This window comes from Mastomys coucha, unplaced genomic scaffold (assembly GCF_008632895.1).
Source record: "Mastomys coucha isolate ucsf_1 unplaced genomic scaffold, UCSF_Mcou_1 pScaffold3, whole genome shotgun sequence".
Classification (NCBI taxonomy): Eukaryota; Metazoa; Chordata; class Mammalia; order Rodentia; family Muridae; genus Mastomys; species Mastomys coucha.
This window is the reverse complement of record NW_022196909.1, coordinates 18,302,509-18,316,706: the sequence shown is the minus strand read 5'-3', so window position 1 is coordinate 18,316,706 and position 14,198 is coordinate 18,302,509. Positions and strand designations below refer to the sequence as shown.

Genomic DNA, 14,198 nt, shown 5'->3' with positions numbered 1-14,198 from the left:
TAGGTAGGTAGGAGGTAGGTAGGTAGGAGGTAGGTAGGTAGGAGGTAGGTAGGAGGTAGGTAGGTAGGAGGTAGGTAGGAGGTAGGTAGGTAGGAGGTAGGAGGTAGGTAGGTAGGTAGGAGGTAGGTAGGTAGGAGGTAGGTAGGAGGTAGGTAGGTAGAAGAGTTAGGGGCTGGATATGAAAGGAACTGAGGAAACAAGACATGAATATGATCAAAATATATGTGAAATCCTCAAAGAATTAATGTTAAGTACATTGTTTAAATATTCTTCAGGGCTTAGGAGTTAAAAGCACTTGCTATTCTTACAGAAGACTCAAGTTTATTTCCCAGCACTCCTGTCAGGTGGCTCATAGTTTCCCTCTAACTCCAGCTTCAAAGAATCCCATGCACATGCATGTACCTACACACACACACACACACACACACACACACACACACACACACCTTTAAAACTTAAAAAAAAAAAAAACAGGCAAAGAGGGTAGAGTCTTTAAGAGGCTGTGTTCCTCCAATCACGAAGAGATCAAAAGTTCAATTCAGACATGAACTGTGACTGAAGGTCAAATTCTAGGTCAGAGAAAAGTAAAACTAAGAGTAAAACAAGATCAGTTCCAGAATGGGAATTAAAGCAGTCCCTGGAAATGACTCTTCACTCAGTTAAGACAAATCATGTAATGTCCAACAAGTCAGTAGTCTGTTCACATAAACACATTAGCTAGTCAGAAAGTGACTACATCAAAAATCTAGCTATTTGGAAGCTAATAGGCCTTCTTACACATAAAGATTTTTTAGGTCAATTTTTAAAGTAATGAGTAACTAGTAGATGTGCCATTCTAAATATGAAAAGGGGAGGAGGACAGTGGTGACATGTTGATCAAAGGTACAAAGTTTCAGATAAATGAACAGCAGCCAGAAGCCATCATGCAGGAGGACCTGCAGTGGGCAAATGAACTTCCTGGAGATGGCACATCAATGTCCATGGCTGTGATAGGTGAGCCCTGGAGAGGCACAGCCCCAGGAGCTTGTGCCAGGGCTGCTTCTTGCTGCTGCTGTGCCTTCTCATGTATTCCTCATTTTTCTGACATGGTATGACAGGGCTCACAAAGATCCTTTCTGCCTATAGTCCATTAGGACTGACTCCTGGTATTACCCTACCTATTGGGCAAATTTCCTGCAGATCAACATGAAGATGAACTTTCATAAAATAATGTTATTTAGATGAATTAATGGTTTCATAGAATTCCTGATTTGATTTCAATTACTTTAGGAATTTTTAGAATAACTGATAGAAAGTTTAAGAAGGTGGTTTTAGTTGTTTTGCCAGAAAGATATAATAAACTTAATTTCAAGAATGGAATGTGCCCCCTGCTCATAGAATAGTAAGTAAAAGCTGCATTAAATGGAGCACAATGAGCTTTCATGCACTACAAGCATGTAAACTGCACTCAGAAGAAAAACAGGATTGGAACAAATTAATGATCAAAGAAACATTCATTTTAGGTCATGTAAAAGGATGAGGCCACAGGTATGCACTACGATAAAGTAAGGCCATGAACTAGGAGTTTGTAATTTTATTTTAAACAAAACCTATTGCTTTGAATTTATAATGAGCTTACAAAATAGGTAAAATAACTGCTATGAACTTAAAATCAGCAATCCTGCTGTAACTCCCTCTTCTGCAACATCTTACTTGCTTTTGAATGAGGTAATCTTTCTTCTTACATAGAGAGCTTTGTCCTAGAAGATATAAAAAGGGAAAGAGAAAAATAAACATGTGGGTTGTTGGAGTTTCTCTCCATCCACCAACTGTGTGTATATATGTACGTATGTATGTGTGTGTGTGTGTGAAATTGTTAGAGCTTTCTTGGTGAAGCACTTGTTGGAGCTCCCTTTGCTTCATCTAGAGTGTGTGTATGCATGACTTTTTTTCTTTCTTTCTTGCCAGCCCCCTAAGAGTTTCAGAGTTTCTCACCAATAACAGAGAGTACCAGCCCGTTTTGCTCCCTGTAAATTGCTTGTCCCTGCTATCAGCACTGACTCCAATTGCAGACTCCACACCTCCTGCCTTCCTCAGATTACCTGTGGTTTTTAAGCTAGTCTTCAACAAGTAGCCTTAGTGAAATTTTGTTTTTCATGATGATGAGCTAATAATATTATTATATAGACCAAAATATCCTAAAGGATGGATTTTGACAGCAGCATCACAAAAAAAGTGAAGACTAGTAATCACCATGATTAAATCTTTCTACAATACCTACTAAGTCGAAATGTCACAGTGTGCTGATAAATTTATACATTACTCCCAATTAAAAATAAAACTTAAATGCCAGGAATAATGTGTGACACACTCCTGTACTCTTCTACTTAGAAAATAAAGGCAGAGTGAGCTCCATAAAAACCCTGCCTTATAAAAACAAAAATGGGAGCTGGAGAAATGGCTCAGCAGGTAAGAGTACTGACTATTCTTCCGAAGGTCCTTAGTTCAAAATCACCCAGGAGATCTGATGCCCTCTTCTGGTGCGTCTGAAGACAGCTACAGTATACTTATTTATAATAATAAATAAATCTTTGGGCCGAAGTGAGCAGGCTGACAGGAGGACCTAAAATTCAGTTTCCAACAATCACATGAAGGCTCACAACTATCTGTACAGCTACAGTGTACTCATATACATAAAATAAAAAAATCTTTAAAAAAATAAAAAAAAAACAAATAAATACCTCATTGCTTAATTGATTAAAATAAAGTAGACATTAATATCTTGGAGTTTTTATTGCTATGAAAGGTGCCATGACCACCGCAACTCTCCTGAAGGAAAACATTGAATTGAGGCCAGCTCACAGGTTCAGAGGTTACTCCATTGTTTCCACAGCAGAAAGCTGTGGAGCTGGAAAAGGAGCCGAGAGGTCTACATCTGGATTAGCAAGCAGCAGGAAGGAATAGACACACTGGCCCTTGCTTGAGCATTTGAAACATCAAAGTATGTGAAACCCAGTGGCACACCTCATCCAACAAAGACACACCTATTCCTACAAAGTCACACCTAATAGTGCTACTTCTTAAAGCCTATTAGAGCCATTTTTATTCAAACCACCAAAATAATGAAATGTAAATGTGAAAAAGCTGAATGTTCCTTTTCACTAAATACTGAAAGTAACTTTTAAAACACTATCAAAACCAGTTCTGTAAAGAGATTCTTTGAATATTATTATGAATTTTCTTATTTTCAATTTCACTATTAGAGCTGTAATGTTGATGTAGTCTGTTTTTAAAACAGCTTTATTTAAAAATAAGTAGTTCACCTTTCATAAAGAAATTATTAATTCAAATAAACATGTCTATCAAGTTTTCTTAATATAAGAATCAAAAGGTTAGGGTAACTACCAACCCGACTAAGATTAACTCTCCTTTGAACATTGCCTGCCTGTTGATATCAGGGTATGGATGGGAAGACCCTACCCTCTGGCTATGTGAAAACAACATGTTCCAACAAGTATTCTGGCAGCCACGCAGAGTCAGAACCATGTACTTTTCAAATCAGCCTCTATTTCTATCAGGAACTGGAAAGTTGAGGTAACTAGAAATCCCTGAAATGCTGTTAATGAAACCACCCCATGTGCACATGCACACAGCAATAATGCTTCAGGGGCTTGCCTTTGTCTTGGACTGTAACTATATCAGAGTACCATCTCATAAGAAAAGCATCCTTTATGAGATCAAATTAGGTCTGTCCACAAAAGAAGATAAGCGCCAAAATCAAAATCAATTTTCCTAAACAACAAAACAGTTCAAACAAAAGTACTTTGAAGGCAACCTTTAGTACGTTTAGCCTACATTGACAACATAGGCCTCAATAACTCTTAGTTTTCTAATACTTAGGAACATAAGTACCATGAATAATAAATCTAAATGCCAAATTAAAAACAAAATATTTCAAAATGAAATTCTGAGAAAACAATTATCTATAATGTTTCAGTTCCCCAAATTTAAGCATTTACTTTCAAGTAAAGGTTTCTTTACTCTTCAACTAGGAAGAGAGGCTGTGCAGTGAAGAGAAAACCTCAGAAAAATCATCAGACTCCTTACAACCCTGCCTCAAGTGTCATTCTTATGGAAGACAGCCATAGTCTTTTCTTCTATAAAACAATGCATCTAACTGATAGAAACTTTAAACAAGGCACATAATCCACTTCTAAGGATAACTACAAGCTGCAGTTCATTTGCAAGCCCTTAACTTTTAATATTTCAAAAAGAAGCTTAGTATTATCAGCAGATTTTGTTCACTTGACACCCACAGTATAAATAAAGGCATGGGACAAAGTTTCTGAGTTCATTCTCTTTAAAGTATCTTAAAATTCTATCAACTATCTCAATTATAAGTTAGAACTACCTAGTACATTTATAATTAAATTATGGGTGTTATGGTTTGTATATGCTTTGCCCAGGGAGTGGCACTGTTAGAAGGTATGGCCCTGTTGGAGTAGGTGTGGCCTTCTTGGAGTAGGAGTGTAGCCTTGTTAGAGTAAGAGTGTCAACCATGTGAGCTTTAAGACCCTCATCCTAGCTGTCTGGAAGGCAGTATTCTGCTAGCATTCTGAAGGCTCAGCTCTACCTGAAACATGCCTGCCTGGATCCTGCCATGTTCTCACCTTGATGATAATGGACTGAACCTCTGAAACTGTAAGCCAGCCCCAATTAAATGTTGTCCTTATAAGAATTACCTTGTTCACAGTGTCTGTTCACAGCAGTAAAACCCTAACTAAGACACTGGCAAAAAGCAAAAGATGGTATCTGTAGTGAGAATTCTGGAATTTGGTTCCTTTTAAAAGACAAAAATATTTTCATTTTAATCCCAAGTGTGCAGATATGGGGCTGCTTTGGACTGTCCACTGTGATTGGCCTCCTGCTTTAGCAGAGGCATGGTTTTGCCAGCTGCAGGTAGTTTCTGCAATTATATGACATTTGGAATTCTGGAAACTTTTCACAGAGTATATAAATGCCCTGACAGGTGGACTTAGTGGTTGTTGGTCATTCTTGGTGGTTGGTTCCAGTTTGTTAGTAGTTAGTTATGCTCAAAGAAGAAACAGGAAGAAAGAAAGTAGATTCAGATCTACTTTCTCCCTCTCTCTCTCTCTCTCTCTCTCTCTCTCTTTTCTCTCTCTCTGTCTCTCTCTCTCCCCTCTACCATCCTTCTTTTCTTCCTATCTAGGAGGGAGATTAAGGGTAGGAAAAAGAAGAACCCACAAAATATTAAAAGGTTAGTTACAAGTGACTCCTCAATATGGGACTTGAAACCAAGGATAAAAAATGAGAAATTTATTTCAAATGCTATAGAGAAAACAGCATAATACAAAGGAATGGACTTTTTTTTTTCAAGATGCCAGCAAAGATGTATATGGCTGCTACAACTGCAATGTCCCCTGCTTTGCTCCCAGAGGAGATTTTTCTGTTTTTGTTTTGTTTTGCTTTGTTTTGTTTTGCTTTGCTTTGTTTTGCTTTTTCTTCATATATTCTGTTTCAAAAAAAAAAAAAAGGTTGGAAGAATGGCTTGAGCAATTGGAAAAAACTGCAGGTAGAAAGGGGGCGGGGTGAAAAGCAAAAAGTGGCTGGAATAGAAAAACAGAAGGGGCCACTCTACTCTCTTTTCTGAAAGGGTTGCAGAGTTGGCAGTGCAACTGGAGAGGTTGAGGGTAGAGATGGAAGCTCTTGGAAGGCAAGAAGCACCAGAAAGGAAGAGAACAAAATGGCTCAGTCCTAGTGACTGAGCAAGAGATCAGAAGTGTCCCTCAGGAGGAAAGAGGTCAAGAAGCTGTGCTGGAGGGCATTTGGGTCAGAGAAAAGCTGAAAAGCAGAAAGGCAATCTGACAAAACAGTCCGTTTCACAATCTTGAACCAACCTCATTGCCAGAATTGAAGGAGGGGCAGCCCTGGGAAATGAGATCACCATCAGCTTTCCCAGTAGTCATACAGCATATGTTAATAGTATGGAAGAAGGTTATGAACAAGTAGATAAGAGCTATGTACGAGAACATCAAAATGCCTGGTACTTCAATTGTGGAAAACATGATCATCTGCAAAGAGACTGTGACCAAGCTACCAAAAGTGCCAGATCTTGAAATACCCAGTGCTTTAATTGTAGGAAATATGGTCACTTGCCAAAATATTGTAAACAAGACATCTTTAAGGGCAATGTTTTTTTTCTAAATGTAAACCAGAAAGAATGCCTAGTCTTCCCAGGGTATGTATGCAAAAGCCATCACTGGGTTCAGAAGTGCAGATACAAAAGATGTCCAAGGCACTTTCTTGCCACTGGAAAACAAAATGAATGCTCAACTCAAGGCTCAACAAAAATTACAAGCCATTCTAGTCAAGGAGCAACTTGAACTAAAAACCTCAACACTTAGCAAGAGTCACCAAGGTTATAGAAAAAAAGTGGAATTAAATCATTCTATATACTATAAGGATGCATTAACATCAGAATGGAAGCAAGTGAAAGTTTTGCATTGGGTACATGGATTTGCTTATAGTCCCATAGGAAATGAAAAGCTGTGGATACCATCAAAACTGATAAAGATCAGAATTGAGCAGGAGAGGGTTCCTGAAAACCCTTGGCCACTGACCCAAAAAGCACTTATTTCATTGAAAATGTCTGTTAATAATTTTCTACTAGACAGCACAAGTAATGGCTAAAACAGAAGGAGGAAAATATAGTGAGAATTCTGAAATATTGGTTTCTTTAAAAATACAGAAAAAATATAAGAAAACAATTTTGGTTTAATCTCAGGTGTGAAGAAATGGGGCTGCTTTGGACTGTCCAAAGCAGCTGACTATGATTTGCCTCATGCTTTAGAAGAGGCACGGTTATGCCAGCTGCAAATATTTTCTGCAATTGTGTGATATCTGGAATTCTGGAATTCAGAGGGTATGTAAATCCCCCAAGAGGCAGGGCTGGTGGTTGGTGGTCATTCTTTGGGGTTGGCTGCTATTTGTTATTAGCTGTGTTCAAAGAAGAAACAAGAAGAAAGAAATTAGGTTAAGAGATCGCTATCTCTCATCCTTCAATACTTTATTTCCTATCTAGTGATAGAGGGTGAAACGGGGTGGGAGGGCTTAGGGGATAAAGGGTGAAAATAAAAAGAACCCACAGAGTAGTAAAAGATTACAAGTATCAGTTCAGAAACACTTAATAAAAATGTGAAATAAAAGTACCAATCAAAGCCAATGTGATGGTGCACACTTTTAAACCCAGCACTTGGCAGAGGCAGGTAGATCTCTATGAGTTCCAGGCCAGCATGGTTTACATAATATAATTTCCATGCCAGCAAAGGCTACATAGCAAACCCTTGTTCTAATAAGGAAGGGAGAGAGGCAGGGAGATGGAGGGAGGGAGGGAAGGAGGGAAGGGAAGAAGGAAAATCTCCTATTCCAATGGGAGGGAATGCTGTTAACAGCAGGTAGATACTCTGAGAAATAGCAATCGGTCAAGGCATCCATCCCAAGAAACTCTTTAGTCCTAGGCAAACCCTAGACACTTCTCTACTTTGAAACTGGAGGTCACTAGCAAGCCCAGAGAGGTAGTGTCTTTAGCTTAAGGAGTTCAACATTTTTTGAGCACTTAATCTCTATCCAACGAAATGAGCTAATTTCTGCCAGTTTAGCATTTTTAAATCCCCCACCAACAGTGGTCAGTAGTCATTCTTCTGACCTATCTGAAATTACCTTAGACATAGATGATCAAACACCACATCCTCCTGATTCTACTACAACACTTCCCTGGCTTCTCTTGCTTAATCTCTTTTGAGCATTCATCTTCCTCTACCTGATCAGAAACATTGGTGTCTCACAGCTCAGTCCTCTGGTCTCTGCTCCGTATTCCCCACTATCTTTTCTATAATCTCTCCATGTAACTTACCCAGCTCCCATAATTGATACCATTTATACACAGGTAACTCCTCTCTCTCCAGATCCAGTGACCTCCACATTGGCCTACACTTATATACCAACTTCCCACTCAGTATCTCACCCGAACTCTAAAACGGACATCAGACTTCACACTTAACCTTCCCCAGTACTCCTCACCACCTCCAACAGTTCACACTGCAGAAAAATGCAACCACAACCCACTATACTTACTGAAGCTAAGCCAGGCATTCATTTTAGATTCATTTCCCTTGTTGCCACCTCCAAACCATCAGCAAATTTTATCAGCTTTATTTCTTACAAATATTCAGAACCTATTTTCTTCTCTCAAAACATCATCTAACTGCCCTAATCTAAATCTCTTACCTAATAACAGTGGTATCAAAAACCAGCTTTCTCACTGTTATTCTTGCTTCTACCTTTTCACAATTTCTTCCCCTACACAATCAACATGTGAGTTATAATCATAAACGAAAATGTCCATTACCTGTCCCTAGTACACAAAGCAATGCCAGCTTCAAGCACTGAGTGGAAGAATGCACAGTAAATTCTCCTTTCACAGACAAAATAAAATCCAACCCATCGTGGTGGTGCATGCCTCTGATGCCTGGGGAAGCAGAGGCCAAAAAGATCACTGTTTGAGGCCAGCCTGGTCTACAGGGCAAGTAGGCCAGCCAAGGATACATAATAAACAGAAAATCATAACAAAATTAATCCCTCCTTAAAAAGCCTTGCATTACTATCAGGCCCTCCTCACCTCACATCCTTGCTCATCAAGCTCAGGACTGCTTGGGTTCTGATATTCCTGAAACTCTCTAAGCCACACCCTGAAACCCATATACCTCTCTTCACGTGAAGCGGGTCAGCGCCTTCTCTGACCAGGCTGCTCAACATTTTTCTGCCCACGCTCTTCGGCTTCCCTTTCTTCCCAGTATGCAGCTAGCTGCTTATGTATCCCTTACTGCCCATCTCCACCACGGCATATCATTAATATTTAATAACAAAAACACATATCTAGATGGGAAGCACCCCACGCCTTTAATCCCAGCACTTGGGAGGCAGAGGCAGGCAGATTTCTGAGTTCGAGGCCAGCCTGGTCTACAGAGTGAGTTCTAGGACAGCCACAGCTACACAGAGGAACCCTGTCTCAAAAAAAAAAAAAAAAAAAAAAAAAAAAAAAAAAAAAAAAGGCAAAATAAAATATAAGTATGAAAAGCAATTGGCTATTGCTATTATGGTGGTCCTTTCTATTCTGTGTTTTGTATGTAGAAGGTTACTGAGTGTGCATTTTTGGTTTGGTCTGGTTTTAGGTTTCTTGAGACAGGATCTCAAGACGTAGTCACTATGTAAACCTAGCTAGTCTTTAACAGGCTACAATCCTACTGCCTCTACCACTCTGAAGACAGGTGGCACTATGGCTAGTACTTCCATTCTTAATTAGTGACCTTCCACAATAAACTGCTCTCCTCTGAATATTTTTAAAGATTAAAGCAGAAAATATGAAAATCCTTAAATCAGTAATAATAGTATGTTGGGGTTTAAATGTTACGAGTGATTACACTCTTATTTAATGCATAATTCGTAGAAACTAATTAAGCTATAATTCAGTAAAATAGTATCTAAAGAGACCACGAGTCTTAGTTGTCTTCTCAAGGTACATATTTCTTATCAACAGAAAAACCGTACCTAAGACTTTTCTGTTCACAACATCCTTAAAAATTTACAATAGGTGTCATCAGCTCAACTCACCATTTATTTCCTGACCTCAGAGTAATAAACCAGCTTCATTCAATCCAAGCAGTGATTAAATTCCAATTACTAATCAGTTCATTTCACAAAAGTCATCACTCAAGTTGTGATTCACCCCTCATGCCCAATGACTGCTATGAAAGAACATGTCCACTTGAGTTTAGCTGGCAGGGTTGTTACTGCTCATTGTTACCAGACTGCTCTGAGGTCCATCTAACTCCAAACCACAGCAGAAAACATCACTTCTTACAATCTACGACCACTGCCATTATGACATCACTAAACAGTGATGCATCACCTCTGAAGATGCAAATCCAAAGCTCAAAGCAAAGAACAGCCACACTGTGCTTGTAACTTGTTAACTCTAACATTTTTAGCATGTTTTAAAAGTATAATAATCTACCCCAAAATATTTTAAGGGTTGGATATATTAAGTTTAAAATATGTCTCGCAAAACTAGGAATGGTGACTCATACCTGTAATCTCAGCACTTGGAAGCCTGAAACAGGAGGATTACTGTAAGTTTGAGACCAACCAGGGCTACATATTTAGACCCTGTCTCAAACAAAATAAAACTGTGTTTGTATATGTGTGTTCTATTTTAAGGAACAAATTTATTGTATGTAGAAGTACTCAAAATATCGCTGTCTAATTCTAGATTTCAAAAGCCTAAGAAAAATATATCCATCTTTCAAACAACTTTGATACTAGTTTACTCTCTGAAATAGTGATTTCAAATATGCATTCAAGACAAAATTATTTAAAATTCATTTTTACAAGTTATTCTTCAGATAACGTGTAAAGTCAAAAGACACAGCACTTATCCAATTTTAAAGTAGCTATATTTTAAGTGTAGGGGAAGGAGTTTATGTGATCTTACATGGAAATGTAAGAAAATATTCATTTTAGATTTTTTCTTTTTATTCAAAACAAGGTTAGCCATAAACCTGGCTGAAAAACTGGATAAAGACAAAACACAATTAAATGCTAGAGAGAGAGAGAGAGAGAGAGAGAGAGAGAGAGAGAGGAGAGAGAGAGAGAGAGGAGAGAGAGAGAGAGGAAGGAAGGAAGGAAGAAACAAACAGAGAGGGGAGGGAAGGAGGAAGGGAGGGAGGAAGGAAGGAAGGAAGGAAGGAAGGAAGGAAGGGAGGAAGAAAGGAAGGAAGGACCGCTTGGTAACATCTAAAGTACACAAGCTGCTCCCATTTGTTACAGCCTTAAATGCCACTGCAGTAACAAGTTCTTCCACTGCAGAAAGCTGACACTTTAGTCAATTACCTATTTGCATAAACAGGATTCAGAACACCCAGAACTAACTTTGTGCATACAAAGACAGACTTTTTAATATCAGGAAATTATTTACCAGCTCAGAACCAAACAAATTGCTAATAAACTCCATCAGGAGGCTGGGTTGGCAGATGTTGCAAGTCTGTGGTTCCTCCAGCACTTTCAGAGTTTTTGGAAGGCCCGTCTTGGCTACATTGCAATTTTGTGTTAAAGGCCAGCCTAGGCTAAGGTACTCAGAAGAGGAATGGGGAGGAAGACTGGTTTTTTTTCTTTGTTATCTTCATATAGACCCTAAAATTGCTTGAATTAGCCAAAGGGTCTGTACTGGCTAGTTTTGTGTGTCAACTTGACACAGGCTGTGGTTATCACAGAAGGAAGCTTCAGTTGGGGAAGTGCCTCCATGCGGTCCAGCTGTGGGGCATTTTCTCAATTAGTGATCAAGGGGGCAGGGCCCCTTGTGGGTGGTGCCATTCCTGGGCTGGAAGCCTTGGGCTCTATAAGAGAGCAGGCTGAGCAAGCCAGGAGAAGCAAGCCAGTAAGAAACATCTCTCCATGGCCTCTGCATCAGCTCCTGCTTCCTGACCTGCTTGAGTTCCAGTCCTGACTTCCTCTGGTGGTCAACAGCCATGTGGAAGCAAGTTGAATAAACCCTTTCCTCCCCAACTTGCTTCTTGGTCATGATGTTGTGCAGGAATAGAAACCCTGACTAAGACAGGGTCTATTTGTTAGACAGCATTTCCAAGACACACACACTTTCTTCATATTTGTAAGAAAAAAAGGCTTTCCACAGGAACCAGCCCATAAGTTATCTTGACTTCAGCTCAGATCATTGGCTAGATGTGCCATACTTGTTTATCTAAGTAACTCATAAAAATTTATTTTAAATAATTTCAGTATTTATATTGATTGGCTCAAGGAGAAAATAATTACATCACCATTACTATAAAAATAGTCCACACTCAGTATATAGGTGAAATTTTCACGATTTCATTGGAAATAAGTATTGTGATTTATGACTTACTGCTGTCAACTCTGAGAACACATAGTTTTACAAAGATTTATCTTGTCCAAATCCCTTAAATCTGAATATTTTAAAGTACTTTCTTCCTCTGTACTCTAGGAATAGTAAATGTCTAGAAACTGCAGTGTAACATCAAAGCCTTTCAATTATTTAACTTCTAACTCTTGCTCTCTTAGAAGACAATGGAAAACTGGATACAATGCTTCTGTGATGTACTTCCAACAAGGGCCATTACCAAGAGTAAGATTTTAGAGGTTAGGTTACAAAGACATCCCAGATGGGTTTTGACACTTATGGATAGATGGGAAACACTCTTTCTGGCCCCCAGGGATCAGGAGTGCCTTCTGCATCACTAAAGCCACCTCCATGCCAGGACCCGCAACAACTGGGTAAACATCAGAAACCTCTAAACCTCTGTCTACTCTTGAAGGCAACCAGTAAAGATTTTAGAAAGTAATTCTCTGCATATATTTTTACTAAATTCACAGCTATTCTAATTTCTGTTCTAAAACTATTATGGGGGGGTATGAGAATAAAGTATTAAAGGATAGTTTCAAACCATATATATATATATATACATATATGCATACATACATACATATATACACATATAGAGACATAGAGACATTACTGTTCAAAACCAATGGTTTTCAACCTCTGGGTTGCGCGACCTTCTCATGAGAGTCCCATTGTCAGCTATGCCCATCACCATTCATGGCAGAAGCAAACATTACAGTTATGAAGTGGCAATGAAAATAATGTTATGGTTTGGGGCCATCACAACATGAGGAGCTGTATTAAAGTTCGCAGCATTAGGAAGGCTGAGAACTACCGATAGTTTAGAATGTAAACTATCACAGAATTGCATTGTTTAAAATTTCAGTAGCAATGTGCCTGCCTGGTATCTTCGAAAAGGCAGAGAATATCACAAAAGGGACTCCTACAAAATGCTTCTTTTCGAACAGTTTTGCAAAACGTACACAACTGCCTCTAAGTTACACAAGTCAAGTTCAAACACTTTGTAGAACAGGGTTACTATCCATGGGTCCCCAAAATACCTAAATTTTTAGGAGAAATTCTGCATACGAATATGTAGCTCTTTTCTCTTGGGGGGGGGGAGAAGAAAAAAATGTATCTTTCAGCTTTTCAAAGGGGTTCATGATTCAGTTCAGATTAAAGTGCCCTCAGAACTGTCATCATTAGATAACTTGTCATGGTCAAGCCAACAACCCTTCTTTTTCCTATTCCACGTTAGGGGAAGATTTATTCTAATTTAGTGGCTCCTACACAACTTCTGGGTGCTGCAGGCATAAAACGGTTGTCTACTTCCAACGGTCCCTGCCACCACCACCGCAAAGCTGCCACCCTCGAGTTTCCCTGAGCCCCGCATCTCGAAGACGGCTGGGTTCCGATGGGACCCAGGAAGCCCCCACCCCCCCGCCCCGTCCCCGGCAGCCATGCGACCTGCTTTCTAAGAGCTGTCGCCCTCCTCGGGGGGGTCTCAGACGGCGGCGGCCAAGTCCTCAGCAGCGTCTCTGCTGCTGAGCAGCGGCTGCGGGCGACACCGCAGCGACCTTCCTGCCCGCGTCCCGCGTGCGGCAGCCACGCACACCACGCGAGGAACAACAAAGCGCGGCCGAGCGGCCCACAAGGGCCGAGTTGTCACCCCTCGGGGGGTCGCCAGGCCTTAGGGCGCCGACTCCCGAGAAGCCCCGGCGGCGGCCGCCACCCCACCCGCCCGCCGTCCTCCTTACCCGCAGGGAAGCTGCCGGCCCCGCTGGGGCTGTCCCGGCCGCCAGCCTCCGGGGCCAGGAAACGGCCCCACATAGCGGGCAGACGAGCGGGCGAGCCTGGAGCTCGGGGCCCGCGGTCGCCTCGGCTTCTGGGCGGAAACTTGAGCGGAGCCTGGGCCGCGGCGGCGCGGACCCGACCCGAGCGGGGGGCTGACTCAACGGCTGGTTCAGCGACGGCCCCGAAGCGCGGCGGCTGCCATGGCCCAGCCGGCTGTGCGGAGGCCCCGGGGCCGGGGAAGCGAGCTGCTCCCCGGTGACGGCGGCGCGATCCCAGGCTCCGGGGCTCTGAGCGAATCTACAGCTGCGGTTTCTCTCGGCCCCCTCCGCCCGGCAGAACCTTAGGCAGCGGGCCCGGCCAGGAGAGGCGGGGCCTGGAGGGGCTGGGGGCGGGGCCCGGAGGGGCTGAGGGCGGAGCCTCGAGGCGGGGC

General features: G+C 41.2%; 1 protein-coding gene across 8 annotated transcripts in view; it reads right to left on the bottom strand.

The window, feature by feature from the left end:
- Positions 1 to 14,198, bottom strand: part of Cep85l (centrosomal protein 85 like) — a 189,933-nt gene that overhangs the window by 84,178 nt on the left and 91,557 nt on the right. For 2 of the 8 annotated variants that reach the window (XM_031348108.1, XM_031348109.1), the window contains exon 1: positions 13,732 to 14,096. The exons of 1 other annotated variant lie outside the window; for it this stretch is intronic. In XM_031348108.1, coding sequence (XP_031203968.1) covers positions 13,732 to 13,804 — 73 coding nt within the window. In that variant the 5' untranslated portion in view covers positions 13,805 to 14,096. Of the gene's footprint in view, positions 1 to 1,618; positions 1,637 to 1,692; positions 1,740 to 9,669; positions 9,919 to 13,731; positions 14,097 to 14,198 lie in introns of those variants that run through there. 5 more of the 8 variants (XM_031348112.1, XM_031348113.1, XM_031348114.1 and 2 more) reach the window with 4 other exon arrangements.